Source organism: Trachurus trachurus (genome assembly GCF_905171665.1).
Source record: "Trachurus trachurus genome assembly, chromosome: 4".
Lineage (NCBI taxonomy): Eukaryota > Metazoa > Chordata > Actinopteri > Carangiformes > Carangidae > Trachurus > Trachurus trachurus.
Window position 1 is genome coordinate 18,956,706 of NC_139898.1, and position 26,873 is coordinate 18,983,578.

Here is a 26,873-nt window from a genome sequence, read left to right on the forward strand (position 1 = left end):
GATTGGTGCACAAACACAAGATCAGGCAATACAAACTGACATTTATCTGCCTTTGTGAAATACCACAGTAGCATTTCCTGGTGTTGGGAACACCACAGAATGCTAATTCCCTACCACTGTAGCATAGCATTCAATCAGACAAAGATAATTATATTGGTAGTTAACTGATGAAGCATCCAATAGGGTAAAATGAACTCAGCCATTGCAGGCCAAATTAGCAGAGCTGTAGTGAGTGCCACACAATAACAGAGCGTCTCAGCATGACTCATGAAAAGAAAGAAAGTGCTTTGTAATGATAAACAACTGCACAAATGGATCAGTCCAGCTTGTCCAGTCGCCAGACAAGTGAGAAGTTTCATGAGAAGTTGTAATGACATTTTTTATTCTCTCTCCTGTGACTGTAGACTAAACCTCATTAGGAGAATAGACGCTTGGAAACACTAACAACATAATAACAATAACAACACTGTTATTTAATGGCTCAATGAGGTGACTGGGTCGCCAATAGCTGCAGGGAAACTGTAGTTATTATTCAGTGCTGCCAGGAGTTTAGTCAAAGTCCGCAGAGGGACAGCTGGCGATCTTTTAAAGCTTCATGCCACTCTCTTTTAGTACTCGACATAGTTGCAAAAAGCTGCTCTGACCAAAAATATCAGTTCATGTATGTAGATGACTTGTATTTTAAGAATGGCTTTTGGCGTGGTTCACGTTTGCACAGCACAAAGCCACAGTATTGATTTCTTTTCTATTTTTCCTACCCCCTCACAGTCTCTCGCAGACACACACACACATACACACACACAAACTTTTCCTTTTTTCAGCCTCCCAATAGCCTCAGTTCGATTGTCAGCACTGCAAAGTGGATTAAATTGCGCTCATGTTGTACAGATGCTTGTACTTTTTTTTCCATTTTGGATAGAAAAATGAGCATTGCAAATAAACCACAAGTCTCTAGTGTGATAGACTCTGTGATGACAGTGTGTTCCCATATTGAATTGAAATGCGGGACAGCACTGTGGCAATGAAAAAAACTGTAGCGATGGACTGTTTAAAAAAACAAAAAAACATCACAAAATCAATTCCTGAGGGAGTTGCATTTTTTTCCATCACATCAGCTGTCACATTTGGTTATTAGTGTTGTATCAGTGTACCTCGTGCACATAGACGGTCATAAGGGGTTACAATGCTACAGACATTTTACCCCGACAAACTAGACTTTAATGACAATTATGGATTTTTTTTCCAGAACCAGTTCAGGCATGGAGGATGACATACTAACATCATTAGCTCACTGGTGCAGTTGAGATCTGAACTCAATACACTGATGTATCTCAGGCTCAGATTCACTGCCCACATACTGGTGTGATTCATTTTGTTTAACAGTTATAGCCACGTCATTAAGAGAAAAAGAATGAACATGCTTGAAACAGCTGTTTTTGTCTACATCCAGCTGTTACATCCTGTGTCTTCTGCTTTTTATTCCATCTTCCTGTGTGTCAGCGAAACTATACATCTCTCTCTTCGATTTGCACTGATAGAGCTCTTTTTCTCTCTCCCCCTCTCCTCTCCCTCAGGGTTTAGTCGAGCTGCCCTGCCGTTCGGCTTAGTGCGGAGGGAGCTGTCTTGTGAGGGTTACCCCATCGATCTGCGTTGTCCAGGAAGTGATGTCATAATGATTGAAAGTGCCAACTATGGCCGAACAGACGACAAGATCTGCGACGCCGACCCTTTCCAGATGGAGAACGTCAACTGCTATCTTCCAGATGCCTACAAGATCATGTCACAAAGGTAAAAACCACTGACATCTCTGTGCAGTACCAAAAAGAAATGAGGTATCCGCCAGAGTTACAGCATCCTTAGAAAATAATTGACTGGGCCCAGCAATAACGGGCACATAGTTGCCCCGAGCAACCACATCTGGACCACAGTCAACCATTTCATTTTGTCTGGTGCCCCTGTTGCCATCCATTTCCCCATGTTTAAAATAATCTCCTGCATTCCTTTCCTTTGGAGCAAAATCTTCCTCCAAGGAGAGTAACAGGGCTGCCGTGAGATTGATTTACTTTATCAGAAATAGCAAAACTGAATGTAAGTGTACAGTAGAAAAAAAAGAAAAAGGCAACAGTAGCCTGTCAGCATCAATAACCCACGAGACATTAACGTTAGCACCAATACTGAGACAGCTGAACCTGAACGAAAGAGAATTAGAAACTCCATCATAACTTGGGAGATGAACCAGGCCCACGAAACAGAAAAGAGCAGATTTAAAAATAACTAAATAGATTAAAATAGAATAAAAATAAAAGAGTCAGAGTTAGACGGTGCACTAATAATGTTATGATTAATGTGAAATTCAGCTTTCTCATGAAGAAAAGGCTGTTTTCAGACTCTCCTCATTTAACACCACTAACTAACTGTAGATCTAATCTGGCTTCTAGCAGGTAATTCTGTCTGTCTATTGTAATTTACTCTGTTAAATACATTGCCTTGCAAATGTGCAATCTAGATTAAGTGTGCTCACATTAGTCTCTTAATGTTAGCTTTGTTTGGCCTTATTAGTGAAGCTGAGCTCTGTGCTCTCAGCAAAATCCAGTGTGTGTGTGTGTGTGTGTGTGTGTGTGTGTGGCAAAAGACTAAAAGAAATAAACAAAATAAAGGTGTGTTCAGAGAATATTCATTATTATTTTTTAATATATTAATAAGTCTTAAATCTAGGTCATGAATCTTTGTAACTCTGACACCTTTTTCTTATCCTTGGTCTCTAAAAGCTGACGGCTGTTTGTAAAGCTCACGAACATGCCCTCAGATTCTGGCCCTGATTTGATATAACAAGTCTGTATTGAGCTGATGTTGAAAGGATAGTCTTCTTCTTAAGCCTCTGTAGATCAGTAAATAGACCTTTAGCAACATGCCGTCAGTATTGTGTTTTTTTAAATTCAGAACATTAAAACGTGTGGGGTTGAGTTTTTTTTTTTTTTTTTTAATAAACATCAAACATTTGGATTCCAGATGGAGCTTCATTAATTACCTTCAAATCTGAGTGCAAGATGTGTTTCATGTGAAATATTTCCCTGCTGTGGAAAACAACTAAGTACATTTACTCAAGTGCAGTAGGAAAGTACAGTTTTGACGTACTTATACCTCAGTCAAGTATTTCTGGTTCACTACTTATTTGCTTCACAGTCAGGGACAAATACTGTTTGCATTGTTCATTTTCACTTTTCTCTATTTACTTGACAGCTGCGATAATTGGTTTCTTTCATATAAACACTGTACATAAAAAATATATGATAATTTTTTCTAAATATGATGCATTGTCATGGATTAAACCAGCCAACGGCAAACTGAAATTAGCTTCTTCTTGGCAACTACAGTGTTTCTCAAATGTATTAATTTATAGGATAAAACATTACAATATTGCACAATATTAAACTGATTCATGTAAAAAATAATAATAAGTATAATATGTAATAATTAGTAAATAACATTAGCAGAGAGAATTGTAACTGCGCTGTCAGTACTTCAATCACATTTTATTGCCACTATATTTTTGCAACAATGTGTTTTATAGTGTGACAATTTTATTCATTTCTCAGTCAAAGGATTTGAATATATCTGTTACCATTTCCTTAACAACAGCCCATTGCCCCTCTGGCCCTTTGGTAAAACCAGTTGGTTAGATTAAGAACAGAGCACATAGCAGGACCAACTTAGAGATGCCCCATACCTCTTAAACTCCCACTGATTGATCACTGACCACGGAGATGCCCCACAAGCCACTGTCTCTGCAGCTATCATTCATGTGGACAGAAGGATGATTTAGAGTGGAAAACAAACCCACGGAGGTACATGTTCTTGCTCACGCACACACGCACCTCGGCGGGGTTCCACTGGTAACACTGTATACATGAGACCTTATACAGGCCAGTTGTCACATAGGTATGCCATCTGAGCCAAAGTGTGCAGGATGGAATGACATATGAGTGCCACAGAGAGAGATATTGGACGGTATGAGACCGTCAGCAACTCCGGAAAGTCGCCTTGGGAAATAAAAAATAATGAAATAAAACAGTAGAGCCCTTGTATTCAGGGGGTTTATTGTCAAGCCCTATTTGATGAAGTCAGATAGCTGACTCACATTGTCTGTCTTGAAAGGCTGCAGCCTGCCTGCTCCCTGCTTGTGACCCTGTGTATTACGCTGCCCTCAGCCTTGCTCGTACAAAAACAGCCCACTGAAGCACAAATACCGACCCAGCAGGAGCCGCCCGACAACAAATCCCAAACAGTCCCGTCCAAAAGCTCTCCACCAGCCTCTTTGGAGGACTCGCATTCATTCCTCATGTGCATATCCTGAGCGCGCCAGAGGCCGTAGTTCAGATGTTATATTAAATGTGTTTTTAAAGCATTTCAGTGTAATGGCTGAGCTATTGTGCTGAGAGCAGAGAGAAATATGTGTGCTCTAACAAGAAGTCCTGTGATACAAGAGGTCTGGGATCAATTCAATTGCACAAAAAGAATCTCACAAGAATTTACATGAAATACCAAAATAAGAAAGTGCAAATAATAACTTTTATCTGTGCAAAGATTAGTATGAACCATAGATTTGAAGATGTACAATTCCTATATATATAACACATTCCTATATATATATATATATATATATATATATATATATATATATATATATATATATATATATATATATATATATATATATATATATATACACACACACACACACACACACACATATATATATACACACACACAGTATATATCAAAAGTGTGTTCGCACAATCAGAGCCTTTAAACAGACATGAAAATAGGACAGCTTGACAAAAGCCTGTGATTGCATATGGGACTCATTAGTGCCTTTTTTTGTTTTGTCCATTTATTTACAGGAATAGACTTAAAATAGGAAGCAAATGTAATGAAACAATAGTTCTGCTGCCAATAATAATCATCCTTTTCCCAGAAATGTGGTGATTTTTTTCCCTTCTTTTTGGAATGCGGTGTTTGTTTCATCGCTGCAAGATCTGAGTCCATCACCATCTCCACAAGTCAAAACTCTGGTCTGCACCGCGGCTTCTGCTGAAAGTTTCCATATGTGGGGCAGCCATACACACTCACACACAGTGTATGGAGAAACTAGTATTTCCTACTGTAGAGTTGACATCAATAAAGGATTGAAGAGCCAAATATATTTGTTGCTATAATTAACCCGGCCTACTAATTTAAGTGTGTGGGAAAAAAAATCACATTAGCACTTGTGTGGAAGACTGTGTTCACTTTTTAAACATCCAAAATTGATGTGGTCCTGAAGTGTGGAGAATTGGATTGAGGCTTCACTGAGTTTGATAGATCCTGTTGGCACTCCAAGTTGTTTTTATATCTGGCTGGCATATTATATTCATGAGCACAATGATTTTATGAAAATAGCCTAAGGACTGTTGTGGCTCAATTAGAACATTCAGCTGCAAGCAATTAGTCGACTCAAGTGGGTGATAATCTGTACAGGAATTTTTCACGTGGACACCTCCCCAGCAGATGTGGAACTGCATGGCAGTACAGTTTGAAATAATTAATTCATTGATAATAATATTCAGCGGGGTGATATTTTTATGTTCTTCTTTTTAGGATTTTAGTTTTTAATAATTACATTTCCTCATCTGCACTGATGATAATGATGATGATTGCAACCACAAGTCATTCTCACCACACAGATAATGTATACCAGATTAACACTGTCATTTAAATATTTTTAAATATTATTTTCAACCACATTTTCTCGGACATGCACTAACCATCTGGTGCCTAGTTGTTATTGATTTAAATGTGACCACGAGTCCTTATCACAGAAGCTTGAGGAGTAGTTAAAATGACAGCGACACATCATGACTAATAATTCCCTCAAAAACAGCATATACAGATATACAATATGAATAAGTGGCTTACACCTATTGATTTTTTCTTTGACTAATGAGCTTCATTCCAAGTATTCAATGACAAAGTCATTGATTGCTGTAACATAACATGGACGGGTCCTGCCATGCGTGTGGGTCATGGGTTTTCTAAGGAGCGTATCATTGACAGGAATGATCAATGCAGATGGCTCTCTAACAGAGGATGTGAAATTCATCAGTGGGATTACAGGACAGCTACAAGGTAGACTGAGTGGATTTGCATCATTAATCGTTAATTAATTATCATGATTATTGCCAGTCACCACTGTGTACTTAAAAATGTTCAATTTTATATTGGAACAGCTTGAATGTGGTTTTTACAAATGTATTGAAGTTAATTAGGGAGGTGACAGCTGAATTGTAATTTTGAAGTGACCCAATGACATTAGGATGTAATCAACCATATTTTCCAAGTTCTTGTCAATAAGGGAGAGGCGGTTCTGGAGACTAAATGATGCCGCTTACACTATTTATATCAGTGACAGGACTGCTTGCAGGGCTCTCCGAGGAGCTCCATTGTTGCCGCCTGACAGCACACTGCCTTGTTCTGCCTCTCCGTACACACAGTCTTGGTGTTTATTTAAAGCACAGCAGATTAAGATTTCATAGAGATCCAGATTCAGCTTGGGCGTTTCACACAAGTTCATGAGCCATGAAACTGTTCTCTACTCAAGACTATAGCGATAAATTAAAAAGTGCATGAAGCTGTCAGTGCTCCTTATCAAGCAAACTGTTGTGGACACTCGCAAAATCAAATGATCTGAGAAAACAACTTTTTTATTTTGCTCATTAAAATATGCAAGAATAGATTTTTTAAAATAGGTTTAACATCATAAAAAAAGTTTTATTACTGTAATAACATTGTTTTTGGTTGGTCGATATGATGATATTTGCTGTGAACAGCCAAGAGATTATACTGTGTTATTTTCACCTTGAATGCATTAGTCTGTTGTGGGCAATCTTGTAAATCAATAACCAATAGCTGTTTATGGTGATACTAGATTTGCACTTGATTGTTGCACCATTGTGAGAAAGCACCTTGGTTTTGCAGCTGTTTAATTGACAGGATTAGCACAAGCAATCTTATCTGGTTATTTTATCTACATATAATGTTGTGTTTTGAGTGTCCATAAGATACAAAATAATCATATTTACCATGGCTAAACATTTTTCATAAATACTAACTCAATATCAGTAATTTTTGTAAGATGCACTTTTTCCACCAATGATGTTAAATGATGTCCTCTAGTACGTTTTCTAGTAAGTAAGTAATTACAGATGTAACAAGTGCATAACACTTGTTTTCCTCCATACTCACTCATTGTCATTGTTGTTTGTCGTTACTGTAGTTTGGCCTCATGCTTGGGTGTGCTACCTCTGCATTCTGCTGTGTTATAAAGGTCACATTTCAACCTGCAGTCACAGTAGTATCTCCATTGACTTCAGTGGCATGACTATTACCCTCACTGGTTTAAAAATCAATAGTTGATGGACGGATGTGAGTCAGACAGCATTTCTCCTGACTATAAAAGCCCGGAATCCCCCTTTTGAGCACCATTGGCAGCTCCAGTAAATATAGCATAAACACAAGCATATGACAGTAATTACAAGTTTAAGGGATGTCCTACACGGATATTGGGTCAGACTGAAAGTTGAAAGCAGGATGCTAATGGTTAATTTCTAACGACCTATTTCCTGAAACATTATTGGGCCACCCCCTTAGTAAATGGTTCAAATATACTGATATCGAGCGTGATTATAAGTGTAATGTACGTGTGTGTGTGTGCAGGCGTTTCTGTTTTGCGTTCTGTTTGCAACAGATTGTTTCCTTTACTGCCATTCTGTGGCCCTGGAAATGATTTAATTTTTCAATGGTCTGTCTGCTATCAACAGGCTTGCCTCTTGAGAGAGATGTCTGCCTTGATAATTGTGCCATGAACCTCATCAGCATTTCAGATGAAATGGAGCTAGACGGGTCACTTTGAGTTTAAGAGATGCTAATTTGATTGAAATTCAAACTGGGAGCACCAGGAAGTAGATTGTGCCTTTTTCTGTAATGTGCTCCCCTCACTCATGTCGCCTTTCTCCTCCAGTTACACAGCGATTGTTTTGTGTTTTTTTCAGCTGCTGCTATTTTTTATATTGCAAATTCAAAGTAGCTGCTCTGGCTTTTTGAACTCTGGAGTGTTTGGGGGGGGGGGGGGGGGGGTTACAAAATTAGGAAGTGGGGATAAAGCAATCTAGGATTTAACAATCAAAGAACCTCTTATCCTGAGTTTAACTGGTCGTGTCACATGAGCAGCACATGTCACAGTGGCAAAGTTAAGTGATTATGAAGGACCTCCATGACGTTCCACACAGGTTTAATTTTAAAGCAGTGTAAAGACAAATGTATTTATGATTAAACACAGAATATTATTTAAAGCTGTAAATTACTCTGTACTTTATTTGTGAACAGGGGACTAGAAGCTGTTTACAGAGAGCAGTATATGGCTCGGTAGACTGAGCGCTGAGAATTTCCCTGAATGATAAGTGGATTTTCAACAGCAGGAGATATATTTTCATTAGAGGCATTAATAAAATCTATATAATATACATGTATAAATACAGATAGCCTCATGTATTTTTTAATCAACATTTTGACAGGAGATTTTTAAAGAATGGTCAGCATCGGCATGCATTTTACAGTTTCAAATAAAGACTCGTCAATGCTTCTGGTGAGCACACTATAATAACAACACTGCCGATGTGTTTATGTTACTAAATACTGTATATCTGTCAATTATATGAAAGCTAATGTAGTAGATATAAATAAACTGCTTCATTTACACATGTTAGAGTAGCACATCTAGGCAGAGCTTACACTGATCTACTGTACCGAGCATCACCAAGCATCACGTTTCTGAGAAATGGATTAGCGAAGAGCCAAGAGCAGATCTGAATTACAATGGTTCTCGCAGTCTTAAGACCCTTTAGACCTACTACATTTGTCAGTGGAAATACATTTTGTAGCATTCAAGACATTATTAATTTGGCACATTATCTTCATGTCCAATTATTCTTCTGACATGTTTTATGATGGCAGTAGAAAAGGTTAAATTGCATGTGGATACATGGTATCAGAAATGCTATCAGTTACACCTTGTTGGCATCGTATCGCACCCCTTTCCTCGGTCAGCAGAGTGTCAGCTGCTGACAGAGCAAAGCTGAGTGCTTTTTAAAGGAGATTTACATCAAACCCAAGTATCATTTTCTATGACACTCTAATTGTACTAATGTCTGCCTCTCCCAAAAAGGTCAGACATGTGGTGGGATTACATTTGTAATACTTCACTGTGATTAACAGGCCGGTTTGGGTAAATGGAGGCAATCAAAACACAAAGTAGCTCTGTCCTGCATTTTGCTTAAAAAATAGATAAATACTAACATTGAGACTTCTTGGCAGTCTGAGAACATTTTTACTGAAGCAACTAAATTATATTGTGTATATAGAGAAAAGAAATATAAAATGATAGATATAGCTTGTTTATTTGTATTTGTATATTTTTGTTGATTTGAGTTGAAACAGAAACATTAAACAATAATGTCTCCACTTGCGAATAAGGTAACTTCACAATTTAAATCTTCTTGATGAGCTTCATCTCCAACTGGTTCATTACTCTTTCTCTAGCATTACATGATAAAATAAATTAGTAATCTCTTCACTTTTGCTTCAATAAAATCCTATCGAGCAGTCTAGGTATTTATAGAAATATAATGTTTCACTCTGGAGAAAAGCTTCCTTTGACTTGATATTCATTATGTACATGATTAATTACTATATAGCCTCAGACTATCAAAAGATAGTCAGAGATATCATATTTTACATGTATTTAATTAGTGTGCACTTTGAGACCTGTGCCCTGGCAGGCCCAAATACTGAACTTTTTATGGGAAGAATTTCAATTACATGCTCTCCCTCAATCGGAGGGGCAGGGTCTATGCGTAGAAGAAGTCATTAGGGCTTTTTCAATTGGTCTCAAGAGATGCCCGAGGTTTCACAGATGAGACGGCATCAGAGTCGCACAATCCCATAGATGAGGGCGCCCCTGTTCCACAGCTCTAAAATTAGGGCAATATATCAGAAAGAGCTATCAACACTTATGTCAACATTGTTTCAAAAGAAATATGAGGTATTTTTTCCCCAGTGCTTATGTCCTGTTGTTTAATAGATTTGCCTGAGAAACGATGGCAGGTCTATGTCTCATTAGTGTCATGAATTTTATTTTTGATATCATTCTGTTTCATATTGCTGATATAAACCACGCATTCATTCCCAGGTCTCATTGGAATCTGTTAGATAAAGCACTGTAATTTATATTGCTCCTGCATCATATGCTTATGCATGAGCAAACGGGACAGAATCATCAAAGTGACCATATAATATATGGAAAGTACTGCAGAGTCATGAAATATTACCCACAAAAACAAGCGCCGCATTATGGGCCCAGCATGAGGTGCATGTTTTAATTCCAAAACAGTAATTCATTTCCATAAAACAAATACAATATGCTGATATTATCATCTGTTATCACACGTGAAGGTCATTAATAAAGTGAAATGCCCCTTGAGACCCTCACTAAACACAGATGCACAGGCAGAAATGTAGACACAAATATGTGTTATTATGCCTACTGCAATGAACATTGCCAAAAATATCTCACTGACATAAAAAGTATATAAATGTGTTTTTAAAGTGTTTCTGAAAAGATATCATCTTTTTCACACATAGTTTGCACATTTTTTTTCTTCAGATACATTCAAATATAATAACACAAATGATTATGTGATATAATACGTTGTAGCAATACTGCCAAAGTTTAAATAAATAACACTCTCTGTCAAATGCATTAGACAAAAAAAAGTGTTAATAGGTGCCCAAGCTGGAAGGAAGAAATAGAACAAAAGAAAGAGGAAGCTGTCATGGTATTGTGTATTGTGGACTCACACTGGACCATCTGTACTGGTTCCATGCGCATTGAAACCCCTGCAGATGGTCCAGAATGTGGTGGCACGTCTGGTTTTCTATCAACCTTAAAATGGCTCATTGTACAGGCTTATGCTCCTCCTCGGCCACTGTGTCCATGCGTGGAAAATCGTCTGGCATTGGCATCCCCTGTACACAAGGCAATCTCAGTCCAGACTGTTCTTGTTTGTGGTTCCCCCAATGGTGGAACAAACTACCAAATGTCATCAGAGCAGGAGCGTCCCTCTCTATCTTCTAAAACCTCTGCACCTCCTCCCCTAACACACCTAACTCACTTTTACTGTGCACTTCTTTACCTGAACTCCTTGCACTTTGTCTTACTGGACAGATTTAGTGCTTGGAGCTTACTCTGAGGTCTCCGTTCTGTACTGAATATAAATGTAAATGTAAATGTAAAGGCTAATTATATTTCCTGCCGTTATTGTGATTTAATGAGTTTCTCATTTGAACACAGGAGCCGTTTGATTAAGTTGCTGGTTAAATTTTGATGTCGTAAAACCACAATATACTGCTTGCCTTCATGGTATGCTGCTAAATTGTGGCTGTATTCAGTTTGACACCTAAGGAACATGAATTTCCAGCCCTCTGTGTCTGTTCAGCGCTGCGCACCTCAAGAGTAAACCAACTCCCTCCTGTTCCATTGCACTACCTAATATTATATTAATAACATTTGGACACAAAGCAGTGATTACCTCAGCAGCCCAAAGCAAAGGCAAAACCCAAAGCACAACACAATGCAACCAGTAATACATTTTCCAATGATCTGCTGTAAATGGGCACACAGGTCTGTGATAAGAAGAAACAAATATCATCTCTGGTCCCTGCTAAATCAGCAGAACAGAGTTATTGATCTGGCTCCTCACATTGCCAATAGAATTTTAAGTCCCCTTGGTAGCGAGTACGGCTTGCTCGGGGTATTGATGTCATTATCATGATTTCAGTACAGCAAAAGGGTGGTCACCTGCAATTCCCCGGGCCTCAGAGCGCACCACAGGCTCAATTAGACTGTCTGCTCTCCAGATGTTAAAGGCAGGGACCAGAATTAACTTTTGACACTGCTGCAAGGGGGCTGATGAAATGGCAAATAAATACATATGCACTGCATGATTGCAAAAACACAGGATTTCTCTTTTTTTAAATATATAATTTCAAGCTTAGCTTTGATGAGCATGTTGGTATTTTGCGTCTAAAATTACGGAGGCGGCAGTGGTAATCATTAATGAGACCTTTGATGGCATTTTGGGTGCAAATTCAAGAGCCTCATCTAGCTACTCAGTATGTAAACCCTTTCAGAGAAGGAACAAGCTCAGATCAATAAGTCGGGACATTTGAGTGAAACACACACACACTTTTGTTTATCCTGTGCGAATGCGCCCCCACCACACACACCAATGGGGTCGGGGGTGAAATCACATGTGGTCCCTGTGCAATTGTCCAGTGTGAATAGGGGCTTTATCTGTTTTGTTTTGTTTGTTTTTTTGTTTTTTGTTTTTTTGGCATTGATTTGTGCTGCACATGTGCATTTAATTGCAATTTATTATTTACTGCAAGAAAACAGTTGTATGTATTACGCGACGCGCGCACACACACACATGCAGGAGCTGGTTTGGATTTAATCACAACTAGCAAGGACAAATGTTGAAGAGTAGGCTTAGTCAAAGCACAAAAGTGTCTTTAAATGAAAGGATTTATTCAGGAATGTAGTACACTGTGGGCCAGTTGTTGACTAGACAGGTAATAATGCAAAATGACGTGGAGCATTTTTGGATTCCTCCATTGGCCTATACACATTCATACAGATTATCTGAGCTCTTGAAAAAGTCATTCAGACTTGTGCAGCACACAAAGCACCTCTTTTATACTGTACACATAGCTAAGAGGACACAGTAGGTGAGTGCTGGGTTCAAAGCAACCGAGTTGGCCCTGACTTTATTGTAAGCAGCCTAAATGGCGCCTCTGCTGAGAAACAGCAGTTCACCTTTATTTTTTGCTATTAGCTTCTTTTTTTGGTGAATGTTAAAATTTTACACCTTGAACATGAGTTAAGAACATTCATTTTCTATGCACTATGAAGGGGCCTGTGCTCCACAGTGTATTAACATGTATGCATTTAATACCTTTGTGTGGTTTGCTTGAACATACTTGCATTACTTGCATCTTGTGCATACAGGCACAAGAGTGTTTGATCATGTTGTTGAATGTGTTTCTGTTTTACCCCTGACAGATGCAACAATCGGACCCAGTGCATCGTGATCACAGGTTCAGATGTCTTCCCTGACCCCTGCCCGGGAACCTACAAATACCTGGAGGTCCAGTATGAGTGTGTGCCCTACAGTAAGTATGACCCTTCTGTCATGAATTGAAGACTTCCCCTCGTCCCCTCTCCCCCACCCTCACATCCTCAGTTTCTCTCTTCGTCTCTGCCCCCTCTCTCTTTGTGACATATCATATCCTGTCCCATTTCTTCCCTGTGCCTTGTTCAGACAGTCTGCTCTCCTCGTCTGCAACACCTTCCAGCACCATTTTCCTCTGTCTCTTCTTCCATCTGTGTCACACCATGAACTTTTCATGAAATATGACCTGTGAAACCCTTTGGTCCTTTTCTGTACTGCCTTTATTATTGATGTGCTCACCGTGTTTCCAGCGGATCAACGAGCCTGGTTATGTGGTAGCAGACTATAGGGAGGGTAGAGGAAGTCGTGCTGACTCTCCGTGATGGCAAGCGTGTGTTTCATTACTCAAGTCTTGTACGGAGAAGTCTATCAGGAGAAAACACAGCTCACCTTGATGGCTTAATACACATCCATACAACAGGTGTTGAAATATGTTAACAGATGTTTCATTATGTAACAGAACAGAATGGCTCCACTCGTATGTCAACAAGGTAATATTTCATCTAAAGAGATAGTGTTAACATTTTGTCTCCTTCATGGATGCTAAAATATTCATCGCCACTGAGCTCCCAAACAATCTTTAGATTGCCCTTTGCATTAAAATTCTCCTTTGTCCTTTAAGCTGCCATGTTCATTTGCAATTTGTGAAGGAAATTCCCCCGTGTAACCTTTACAAACTGATTAATGACAAAGATTTAGATGAATTGCCAGAATCACTAATCAGGTAGAATTGAAATAATTAGAGTGGGAGTGATGGGAGGATAGTATTTGGCAGCTTTTGTAGATTTAAATGAGTGTTTTGCACACTGATGATGCCTTAGGATTTGTTTCAGTTTTAAATGCGCTGAAACTGGAAATTAAGCCCAAACATGAATAATGCACTTTTCTTCTACTGTACTTTTTATATTTAACACATCAGTTCTACATTGCTCATTACCAGTGTACCTGTCGTCCAAGCTCTCACCCTCAGCGCTGAGTCTGTATGCATTAGTGAACATCATTAGATGGCGAAACTCATTACAACTTAAAGGTTAACCTATCCAAGGCTTTGAGGACCTGTAATTAAAAATGGAATAAGCAATAATGAGTATTTGAGCCGCCTTTATCGAGCAAATCCAAATCATGTAGGCTCACCATAAATGCCCAACTGCTTGTTTTTCCTTTGGCTTTTTTTGTTGTCTTTATTCTTACTTGCCTCATAGTTAAGTGAAGTATTGATCTCATGTCTTGCTGTGTTACCTCAAACCTTAATAGTGGGATTAGCCTCAAGGTGCACTCATGTCCACCCACTGTTATGATTGTCTATGGCCTCCCTCTTGCACCAAGCAGAGTGTGGTGAAAAATAAAACTTCTGCCCAAGGACTTCCAACCCTGGTCAAGTCCGTCTAACACCAGTAAAAACAAATCCAAACAGGTCCTCTCTTCACTCTAAGCAGTTTCAAACATGCATGTCTGTAGCCCCATCTTTTTGCTTCTCAAGGTCCATGCCCAACCAGAATAGGACCAAGAACACAGAATGTATCCTATCGCAACTGCCCTGGTAAGTGCTTAGTGTTCTCCCAGTCTGATCCAGTCCACACAAGCCCAGTTCAGCCTTTCCCACTCAAGTCCTGTTGTAAACTGTGATAGATTGTGATATATAGGCAAGTTCTGTGTCTTGTTGCTTTCCTCCCACCAATCCTTTGTCTCCTCTGCCCTGAAATAAGAATTCATATACCTCAAATCATTTTGTAGAGTTACACTGACGTAGTAGAAAAGAGACGAGCATAGGGAGAAGATTAACTCAGCTTTTCCATGCCAGTGCAAACCCCCACTGCAGTTTTCAGACAGGACAGCAAAGACCTTAGTGCAGTTTTCTAGTTTTCTGATGGAATAGATCATATGCCAAATACCACGATTTGTGATTAAAAACACTGCAGTGAATCAGGAGCTTAGCATCCACTGGATTTGCCAGGAAACAAGACTTGAGAAGTTGTTTTGCAAGAAAACGTATAAATCCCCATTAAGCTGATCAACGACTGGACTGCAGTGCAGACAGTGTCCTCATTTTGACTAGTGACCACTGCCCCTCAAATTTCATCTGCCCCGTGAAATACAGCAAACTGTTAAAGACTATAATATGATAAACAGATGTTTTTTTGGCAAGGACTGAATGCAGTATGCCACTTAATTCACCCTATTGTCTATGCCTTTGCATAATCTCACAAGCAATTCTGGATTTTCCACTTCTGTGCAAGTGGTCTTTGCAACAAGTTGCCTACATTTCCAGCATTCCCATCCTTTGGCTTCATTATTTGGTTCTTGTCATGAACTGCCCTCATTAGCCACATTATCTTCATGTTCCAGCCAAGGAAATAAATTTTGCCTTCACCTGGCACTGAGTCACCCGCTGAATTGGCTCTAGTAATAGCTTGAATTGGGCAACATAAAAGCCAAGACATTTCTTCATTAAGCCTGTTCTGTGCAAGATATTTTGAAATTGTGACCGAAAAAAAAAAAGTTGCCATCCCTGCTCTGCCTTTATAAAACTATAGAATTGTGCTGGTGAGCATAAACAGTGCTTATGCGTATATTTTCACTTTTCATCACATGCTCATGCACAGTAAACCCTCAGCTCTGTGTGACAGCGGTGGCCAGATTATAAAAGATGAAGTTAAGCTGTAACAGCATGAGTTTTTGGTCCCCTTTGGTGTTTTTTGTTTTTGTATCCGAGTTTATCCCTTTTTTATTCAGTGTGGTTTACATGATGCTTCATTTTAACACTGGAGCGACTAACTCAGTCTGCAGTTGACGACAGACGTTCAGTTCAAGACGGAGCACCTGATTACTAACAGTGATAATTAATATCCTTCATAATATGATTAGTTATAGTTCATAGAAAGCAGGAGTTTGCTAGAAAGTGTATTTAGTGGGAGAAGTTTAGGGTCTGTGGGGTTAGTGTGGGTTGGGATGTGTCTCATGTCTGTTGTTTTGATGTTGCTATATTAAAAGTGACTGACTCTCTTCCCTGTGCAATCTGCAGGAAAACCTCCGTGGCTATCTGACTCACTCTCTTCATCCTCTGACTTATTTCTGATCACACTGATTGCTATTCAAATTTTTACATTTCCACTAACACCATCAGGTCTTCCGTCATGTGTTCTTCCTTTTCTTTCCAGATTTCCTTCACGCCATCTTTCTCTCTTTCTCTTTCTCTCTCTCTCTGTCTCTCTCTCTCTCTCTCTCTCTTTCTCTCTGTCCTCTGTTTCATGGGGCTGAGGCAGCTTCTGAGAGCTCAACTGCTGTTAATTTCTTTGCTTCCTATCCATGTTTGATCTCTTAGTTAGCTGCAAGACATTTGAATTTCCTCTGCAGAATGGCGTGCGTTTATTTACGGATCCCTCTGAATCTCTTTTTTGCCACTGAAGCCTAGGTCAGACTCGACAATTACAACAGATTCAAATTCCGATATGAACCAACACTAATTGGGAGCTGGAGGGTTGCAGGATTCAAGGGAAACCTAATTTTGGATTCAAATGTTCAAATTATCCCACAATGCATACTGGCTTGAAATGTATAGGCCTACATTTAGTATTTCAAAGTAAGAGCCTGTGAAGCCATCAGAGACTAATATATAAGAAGGACACAACAAAAAACATCAACAACAACAACAAAAACAATAGGAACTCAGATCAAGGGCAAAAAAAAAGAAAAAAGAAAAAACTGCTGTTTGTAGCCTTTACATGTGAGATTGCTATCTTGACTGTTTCAACCAGTTACTGTATTGTTGAAAGAATACATTTCAAATGAAGCTATGTCAAACAGCAATGTGTCACAATTCAGTCCACACTAGAAGAAATAACATTTTATGTCAAAGACATTTCATAGCAATTAAAATCAATAACCTTCATTTACTGTTGAATAGCCTCAGAATCATGTCATAAAAAGTGGCTGAACATTTTTGTAATGATACTTCTCTCCGTGTTTTGTGTACACATATAATAGTAGAATTGAATGGCTGCATTTACTTTTCTCTGGCCCATCCTTGTTCCCTGGTATTGTCGACAATGTGCTAAATGAGCAGCGAGCAGAGCAGTTGTCAAGCTGAACTCAGATCTCTGATCTCAGTCGTCACTGTTTCTGAAGTCACAGAGTGTCAGCAGTCGGACCTAGGCTTCAGATTAACCCAAGAGATGTGTCTAATTTATATATATGTATATATATTTGTTTTCTTCTTTTTTTGGCAATATCTTTTAGCTGTGCAGACTTTCTTAAATGTTCAGTCTTTTTTGTTACAGTTAAAAATAATTTGCTATTTTAATGCAATGCTAATGCACTTGGTGTTCTTTTTTTTTGTTATTTTACTAAACTATTTAAGTTTTGTGATCTGTTTTATGTTAAACTGCCACTGACATGTCAGATTAATGGACTTGGTAATGATTCCTAGTGTAGTTGCCTTCAGAGTGCCTTGTTTGAATGTGCCCATGTTGGCTAAATTATTGCAGTATTGTGTTGAAAAGAGCAAAAATAACTCAAACTAATTAAAACACAGCATAACCTAATGTGGAATTAAATACATTATTAAAAAGTGACTGCACATAGTCTATGTTAGTGTGTTTTGCTCCAGTGAGTTACACTGATTACCTGCTTCCTTGATAAGGCCACAGTTAGATGTGCATATGGGTGTTAGATTAGTGTTGAGCCGATAATTATTTTAAGGAATCAGGTGTAACATTGGTCCATTATGGAATTTAAAAAAATTTAAGTAATTAATTTATTTGTTTATTTGTAAAGATATTTACATTAAATGTTATTAACTATTATTGTAAATGTAACTTTATTTCAAGAAATTAAGAAAAACAAGGAAAATTGATAGCTGTCATTTTCACAGATTTTGCATGGTACATGGTGGTGGGTAGATTTAAAGTTTGAGCATCTTGGTTTGGCTCGTCAAACAAACCAGTACATCACGCTTCTGGAAACACAATGGCCTTGAGTCTCAGAAATTGTGTTTATTGATCTATAATCCAACTTGAAATATTTCAAACTGAAAGGATATCATTTTCTGGACTTGTCTGTTATTTCCAACGCGAAGCCCAGACTTACTTCCCTGTTTATCAAACAAAAATCAAATACTCTTTCGTTGTGAATGTCAGACGTTGAACCTGACTGAAGTTGCCATCGATGATATTACATAGTCACAGGCAGTTGGCAGTCTGTCAAAGAAAAAATCCATCCACCACTGTGCTGTAAACCAATTGTGACAATTGGTCATGATCACAAATGTGATCAGACCATTCTCCATGTTCTAATCTGACCATTTTGTTCCAGAGACGGGATGTTGGTGGCTGTGTGTCGACATTCTCTAAACTTTCTTGCTTTCTCTGAATAGGTGTACCTGTCTTTGTCCATGTTTCATAACATGTTTCTGCATATGTGATCGTAGCGATGACAGTTTATTCATATTAATCTCTTTTTTTCCCCTTGCACCCCTTTCATTCTCTCTTCCAACGCTTAAAATAGAAGTGGAGCAAAAAGGTAAATAACAGACACGATCCAAACCCTAGCTCCTTGTTTTGTGGCATCTGGTTGTAAACTACCTATTTTCCCATGGTGGCCCCAACAAACCCATCGCAGACGTTATCTATAGAACCCCACCACCCCGCAGCTGTAAAGTTAACGGCAACAAGAGGAGTAAAGCTGGCCATAAAAAAAAATAGACAGGCCACAAGCAGCCAAAAGATGTAAATGGGGGTGTATTGGCTGCAGTCCACAGGGGCTTCCTCTCCTCATTCTCCCTGGGTGCTTTTTCTACTCAGCAGAATCTCATATTGCCTGGCTTCCAAACCCTTTTCCATAGCATGCCATGGTAACGGTGTTTCTTGGCCCTTTTTTCAAGCTATTTCTTTCTACTGTCCCCTTTGCTCTCTAAGCCCCCTTCCCCTACTCTCTCTCTCTTCTCCCCATTATTCTCACCTGACCACTTGCTGCTCTTTTCTCTCTTGATCCCTATGCCTCCTATGCCTCAGAGCAACAACCAACACACCTCAAGAGACCCTTAATGAAAGTTTTAAAAAATTTTAATGGTTGTGACATTTGCACCACTCTGTAATGACAAGCCTCTCAGGTGTATACCGTAGAAAAGGTGGTGTAACCGAGACACATCTAAGTACATACAAACACTTTGCAGACTCTGCCGACTCCTGCTCTCTCATAACCTCTCCCGTCCGTTGCCATGTGACTTTAGTTGTTGTTTACAGGACCAATTGTTTTGTTCAGTTTTGTTTCTGTTCTATTTCCCCTCATTTGTGTTCTATTCCCAACAGTAAATGTCTGAGGCCAAGCTTCTTTTTGTTTCAGACTATATATATTTAAACATTATGCTTAATAACTTTCCTATTTCTTTTTTTCTTTCTATGCACAAAACCAAAATCCTTATGCTGCTTGTGAATATTGGCTATAGCTGTTAGTTGTGTTTTGGCCACTCTTTAATGTGTGTTTGTCCCCACTCCTCGTGGACAACCTGTAAAACAAAAACGAAGACATTAGAGATTTTGTTGATATTACATCTAGATTCATATGGTCCTATTTTTCACATGTTAACCCCCGACTGTTTTTTTTTTATTCTACTCTTCTCCCATTACTAGTTTTTCTTTGTCCTGGGACTCTGAAAGCTGTCGGTGAGCCTTCCTTTCTATTTGAAGCGGAACAACAAGCTGGTGCCTGGTGCAAAGACCCACTGCAAGCTGGCGACAAAATCTACTTCATGCCGTGGACTCCTTACAGGACAGACACTCTCATTGAGTATTCCTCCCTGGATGACTTCGAGAACGCCCGGCAGACCATCACCTACAAGCTGCCCCACCGGGTGGACGGGACCGGATTCGTGGTCTATGACGGGGCCGTGTTTTTCAACAAGGAGCGTACGCGCAACATTGTGAAGTTTGACCTGCGGACTCGAATCAAAAGCGGCGAGGCCATCATCAACAACGCCAACTACCACGACACGTCGCCCTACAAGTGGGGTGGTAAAACAGACATTGACCTGGCGGTAGACGAGAACGGGCTGTGGGTGATCTACGCCACAGAGCAGAACAACGGCATGATTGTAATCAGCCAGTTGAACCCCTACACGCTACGTTTTGAGGCTACCTGGGACACAGCCTATGATAAGCGCTCCGCCTCCAATGCCTTCATGGTCTGTGGAGTACTGTACGTGGTCCGCTCCACCTATGAAGACAATGAAAGCGAGGTCAGCAAGAGCCTGATCGATTACATTTACAATACCAAACAGAACCGTGGGGAATACGTTGATATCCACTTTCCCAACCAGTACCAGTACATTGCAGCTGTGGATTACAATCCGCGAGATAACCAGCTCTATGTGTGGAATAATTTTTTCATCCTAAGGTACAATCTGGAGTTCGGCCCACCTGATCCAGCACATGGTAAGAGTTCAGCCCCCACCCCCACCCCATCATTTCTCCTGCAGACAATAATGTTAAATTGCATTGCTGAAATTGTGATTTCAGTTGCTGTCAAGTGCACTTTGATATTCCCCATCTATGTATCAAGTGTCACAGCCGACTGATTTTTAATTTAGAATCTAATGTGTGCTAGATATGTTACGGAAGCTTTGGAGTGTAGGAAAGCATCTCGGGGGGTGAAGCAAGTGGGGCTCCGTGGTAAACAACACCTTGAAGCCAGTTACTATATCATAAGGGATCAGTATCTCTGGGATTTGGGGAGGTTTCCGGGTGTTCAGTGAGTCCCTGGTGCTAAAGCTCGAGGGACCCCTGCTAGCATTTTTTTTCAGAGAGTATAAGACAGGGAGAGAGAAATATACTCTCACCTCTGGAAACATACGTGCCTGGACAGGTGCAAAGTCTTGCCTGGGGCAAGGTTAGATCATTCCCCCAGTGATGCTGAAACTCCAAATCTCCATCAGCCATTAAAAAAAAAAATCACACTTGGTAGGCGGGTTGTAAGGATTCAAGGTTCCGTCTTAGAGAGACAGACATGGTAGACACAAGGGAGAAGGATCAATCATCCAGGGTCATACTAGCAGTGTATGTTTTTAATTTAGCTGTCAAGAGCTGAGGGGATGCTAGCCTAGGCTTGCGATAGTCCTTACACTGAGACTATAATAACAGTAATTATCCTAATCCCCTCCACACCCAGAGTTCTGTGTCCACGTAATGTTCAACGCAGTCAGTGATGAGCCACGGAGGTCATGCAACTTTTCCACAGATTATCCGAGAGCTCAGTATTTATTAATGTGTTTGCTCGTCCACTTTCGCGTTGATAGGACATGGGCTAAGGCAGCTAAATTGGGTTCAGCCAGTGGAACAGCATCAATCTAGCCAGACCATGGAAAGCCTCACTGCAACAAAGCCCAGGTTTGAAAACAGAATTAATATGCAGAGAGTAAAATACTGCAACAACCATGAGTAGCAAGATAAAAAAAAAGACTCCTTTTTTTATTTCTCCAACTCTGAATAGTCCGTTTGAAGTTTGAATATTTGTAAAATTAAATATTTCCATGTCACAAATACATTTAAAACAGCCCAGGAATATGCTACAGATAAAATATATCTCCTTATTGTAGCCATGTCCTGAAAATAATTTCATGCACTCCTACAAAGATTTTCAAATGAGCCAATTTTTACCAGTGTAGAAGTGTTCATAATATCACCTTCTCTACTATCTAATAATAATGAATTTGAGCATGTCTTTACATGCCGTTATGTGTTTAAATGCAGTTAACTGATTATTAAGCAGTCAAACAACAGCCTCCACAACCGCCTTTATTTTCAGCTTGGCTGTTATTGATTCCTGGAATAAGCTGTGTATAGACAGTCTGCACGCTCAATTGATTTATTTGTTTGTTGAATGGACACTGATTACCGATGGCGAAATCAGAGTCTTTAAAAGGATCCGGCCTGAAATAGGACTACATTCCACTTATTTCTCCCCTGCCATGCCCGCATGCATGTGTGTACGAGAGACATACTCACCTAGTCAGGCCTCCCAGGCAACCAAAAGGAAGACACTTCCCTTCCTGCCCAATATGTTTAGAAACATGCGCTACCCGACATACTGTATTTGCTCCAGTATTCACACTTCTTTATTTTAATGTCAAAAAGGACTCTGGTCTTCCTGCTTGACAAATGAGACATGAGCCTGGCCCCGCTGCTGACTAATGTATGTTGAGTCGCAGTCGATGAGTGCAAGGGAGAATGGTCCAGGATGATCATCAAGATGTCAATAAACTTGTCCTCCCACATGGCTGATGTTGGCACATAAATGATGGCACTTTTTTCTGGCTGTCACTGGACGCCCTCTCTGTGATTTCTTCATGTCTGCTTCACTAGGCACTGAAACGAGCTATCAGAATGCTTTTGTGGTGTTAAAAGTTGAAGGTATGTGTTTGAAGCAACGCTCTGCCAAAAAAAGGGGAGGGGAGGAAAAAAAGAAAAGATGGAAAACTGAAAAAGAAAAGAACATTTCAGCTTTGCTCAAATTATTGCAAGCACATCATGTGAAAGCTTAGCAGATTAACATGCAGAAAGCATTGTTAATACAACAGAGCATGGCTAATTATTAATGTAGATGCTAGAGCTGTGTTAATTGTTTGACTTTTTTCTTCAAAAGAAAAAAGAAGGATCTGCAGGTTTTTAATTTCACCACAGATTTTTCGTCTTGAAGGGAATTTCAAAGCAGGCACAGAGCATGAGTCAACAGTGTAATTGCGGGGAGCGAGACTGATGCTGTATGCATTTGACAGTGTGCACTGCACTTCCTACATTTTTTTTCAAGTGCACAAACAAGTCTGTCACATGATTTGCTCCGTCATGGAATGCAATCACATCAAAGTGATGTTGAGACCCTGTGTGGCAGACAGTTGGGATCTTGTCAAGTCCAATAACGCTGCTCGTGTCGAGGCGAGATCATCTCTTGTAGGATTATGGGGGGTGTAGATGGGGTCACATCCAACAAGCGGCTCCACTGCAAGTGGACTTTAAATGGGTCAGTAAGTCCCTCTTTTGGCTTTGACCAACAGCGCAATAATCCACTCATTTAACCGTGGCTCTGTGCTGGTTTTTTCCTTCTTGCATATAGGAGCTAATAGAAAGACATATTCCTCTGTCGCATATTGAAAGTGAGATGATTAAATTGATTTAAATGAGGTATTCCCAGAGAAAACTCATTACATACCCATTTCTATGGACCGTTTATTCATGCCAAGCTCTAAAATGTGGCCTCAAACCACTGAGTAAGCATATCAAGAGCTATTTTTTACCAGAAGTATGCACAAACAGACTTTATTCCCCGCCTCAATGGGACACAGGTGAGCCTCGGAAACCTTTTATTTATCCCTTGTCGCAAAATTAGATTCTGAATCACTTCCATATAAAGGCCCTGGGCTGTACTTAACACCCACGCAAATCAAGACCTCCTCTTTAATTGTTGAAATGTCAATACATTTGCATACAGTTTCAATCTTTGCCGCACTCTCAAATTATACATTTGCAAGGAGGGATCGTGAGGGAGAGAATGACCCAATTTGTATGAAATTATAAGGTACGGCTCACTTGCGCAACTCGCCAATTAGCTTACAACACTCTGCATGTGGTCAAAACAATGCCTTATAGTTGTGTGTTAGGAAAGTGCTTTACAATGCAAAAATGCTCAGCTGTTACAGATGCTCGTGAGTCATACGCATTAGCAGTCACCCCAGAGAGCCTACCTCTTATAGTCTGATGAATATACAACTCTCAAATAAGCATCACCATGATTCATCCCTGTCTTCTGCCGTGCCCACATAGAGGTTGACTTGCGCATGGAAACTTTAGAGAGAGAACAGAGACACAGAGGGAGAGATAGTTCCAACATCAACATCAAGTCTCCATAGCCACCTCAGGTGGTGAGTCTCCTCCACCTTCAACCGTAGCACTGGAGCAGGGATCAGGATGTATTAAAAGTGGCCAATTTGTTTGTTTGTCTTGACAACAACAACCTCCCCTCCGTTCCCCCTCCTCTTCTTCCTCCCTCCCTCTCTCCCTCTCCCCAACCCCCTGTCAGCTGCCCAAGTGGACACAGTTGGTGTGAAAGGAGAGGGTATTGATGTGGAAAATCACCCTTTTTGTTTTTGTTTTTCTGTCCTCCTGTCATATTCTGTTTCTTGTCGTTTCTTTCTCTGTGTGCTTCCATCTTATTGTCTCTCTCTTTCATTATCTCTCTATTGCAGTCAGTCTAGCTGTTTCTGTCTTTCTTCGGTCAATATCTGTATTTTTTTATGTCCATTTTCCCTCCCTCTGCCTGTGGACTGTCATTGTTCTTCTTAGGCCTCCATTATACTCACTTATACACACGGACAGCTGCGGACAACACGGACGTGTAGTTGCTGTTATTATACGTCTTTCTAGTCTGCTTGGAGGAGCACATGTTGGGGATAATGCCCTTGGAGCCTCACATACACTCTAATGATGAAACTTACGTCACATGGACCCTAAGCAGACCCAAAGCGTACTCACAGATGCAGAAAGCATAACTTGCTTAAGTTTAGCTCACATCTGGACATTTCCATTTCTGGGCATGCGTGTCCACACATGTATGCGTCTGTTTGGCTTCTCTCCTGAGGTCCGGCTAAAGTCCAGGTCAGACTGTTCAAATCATTCCCAATGAGGGCAGGGCACACTAAATGACAGGATTTAAGTAAATCCTTAACTGTGCCTTTAGGGAACTGTGCGCACACAACAAGGGCACAAAGATGGCTGTCACAAATGATGGTCAGGGATCAGAAATACTTATTCACTGGTGGAACAAAGTTTATATTTTATGCATATGATTACAATGTAGACATTTAGCAACTTTTGAAAGATTATTGTAAAGTGGGGCTTCAAAGTTGCTATTAAAATCAACTTTTTCTGGTCCATTCCCATGTTCTTCTGTGTTAAGGTAAACTTCTTGAGGCTTTTTTCAGCATTAACCACATCTCACCATATAATATATGACCATCTGCAGCCAACAGCTCCAGATGAATAAATGAATCTAGGCCTGTATGTATAGCCGGGACCGGCTAATTCCATAAGTCCTGATGTTTTCAGCTGTCTTCTGTGTAAGCTGTGAGGATATCTGAGATGCTAGGGCGCTATCTTCAAGAAAAGGCTTCTTCCTTTACTGCTGGACTACAGTATCTCCATATATGCCAGCCTCAATTCTTTATTCCTCCCATGTAGCTTTTTTAAACCACCATTTTATGACACAGTGCGACATTATTCTGTCGACACCATGACCCACTGGTCTCATTCTTAGTTACGATATAGGGGTGAATTTAACTCGGGCGATAAAAAGGGGGGAAATCCCACGATGGGGATTTACACTCTTGTTCACAGTATCTCTGATATTACATCGTGGGATAATACCTAACCACCCAGTGTCTGGTGGCAATAAAGGCTATTCAGCGCATGAGGTCGTTGGGTCACCTGTCTCCTCTGAAATCCGATCATGATGTCTGCAGCTCGGCCAACATCGTAAGACATGAGGCCCAGTTGTTGCCGGTCGGGGGAAGACCATCTCTTCACCCCCTTCATACAGAAACACACCTCAGGATAATGTTTTCTTATAATCCCAAGCTGCTAGTTACCACTTCCCCCTGGAACGTCTTACCCGCTGATGTTGAACTACTGTGCACAGCGTGGCCAAATGATCTGCTGACAGCGTACAAGCATGTGGGCAACAGCAAACCCGGGGTTATGATTTAGAATGTCACAAAGAGTTGTTTGACACGAAAAAAGAGAAGAGGGGGAGGGTGGTGGGGGTGATTATGGTTGCACTGAGCCCTATAGCCAAGGGGATCCAGTCTCTTGTTTGATTACAGTCTGACTGTGAAACAAGGCATATTAAAAGAATTATTACCCAGACATCACAATGGTCCCCCATCACTCCCTGACACCCGCCTTTGAGGAGATTTGTTTCACACAGGCCTGATTATTGTGTCTATGTGCGTTTCTCTAATCTATGCGTATGCGGGCTCGCATGACTCTTCGTGTCACACAGCTGCATGTGCCACCTCATGGATGCGTATCTGCGTGCAAGTGCGTGCAAAGTCCTCTGAAATAGACACCCCTCCTGTGTGCACGGCATTAAATATCAGTCCGCTTGGCACACTTAGAGTTAATGCTTGAAATGTGAGGCACGTACAGTACCGAGAGAGCTGCAAGGAGGAGGAAAAAAAGGAGGCTTTAGTCTGGCAGCTGCTATGTCTGTTCTCTATACTTTGGTGTCATTTTGTGTGTGAGGTTGTATATGAATGTGTACATGTGTTTATAAGCATGTCTTTGCTTGCGTGTGTATGTGTGGGAGTGCACTCCTGCTCGCCTGCCTGTGCCCATATGAATCAATGTGTTTATATTGTGCGAAAGAGAAATATTGGAGACAGCAGTAAATAACATAATCCAGCTATTAGCTTTTGTTCCCTAAGACATGGACGTATACTGTACCCCACCC

General features: G+C 40.2%; 1 protein-coding gene across 3 annotated transcripts in view; it reads left to right on the forward strand.

Annotated features, from left to right (window-relative positions):
- adgrl2a (adhesion G protein-coupled receptor L2a) overlaps nucleotides 1-26,873 on the forward strand; it is a 95,974-nt gene that overhangs the window by 40,174 nt on the left and 28,927 nt on the right. For all 3 annotated transcript variants that reach the window (XM_083970747.1, XM_083970745.1, XM_083970746.1), the window contains exons 3-5: nucleotides 1,575-1,788; nucleotides 13,214-13,323; nucleotides 20,009-20,809. In XM_083970747.1, coding sequence (XP_083826873.1) covers nucleotides 1,575-1,788; nucleotides 13,214-13,323; nucleotides 20,009-20,809 — 1,125 coding nt within the window. The remainder of the gene's footprint in view (nucleotides 1-1,574; nucleotides 1,789-13,213; nucleotides 13,324-20,008; nucleotides 20,810-26,873) is intronic.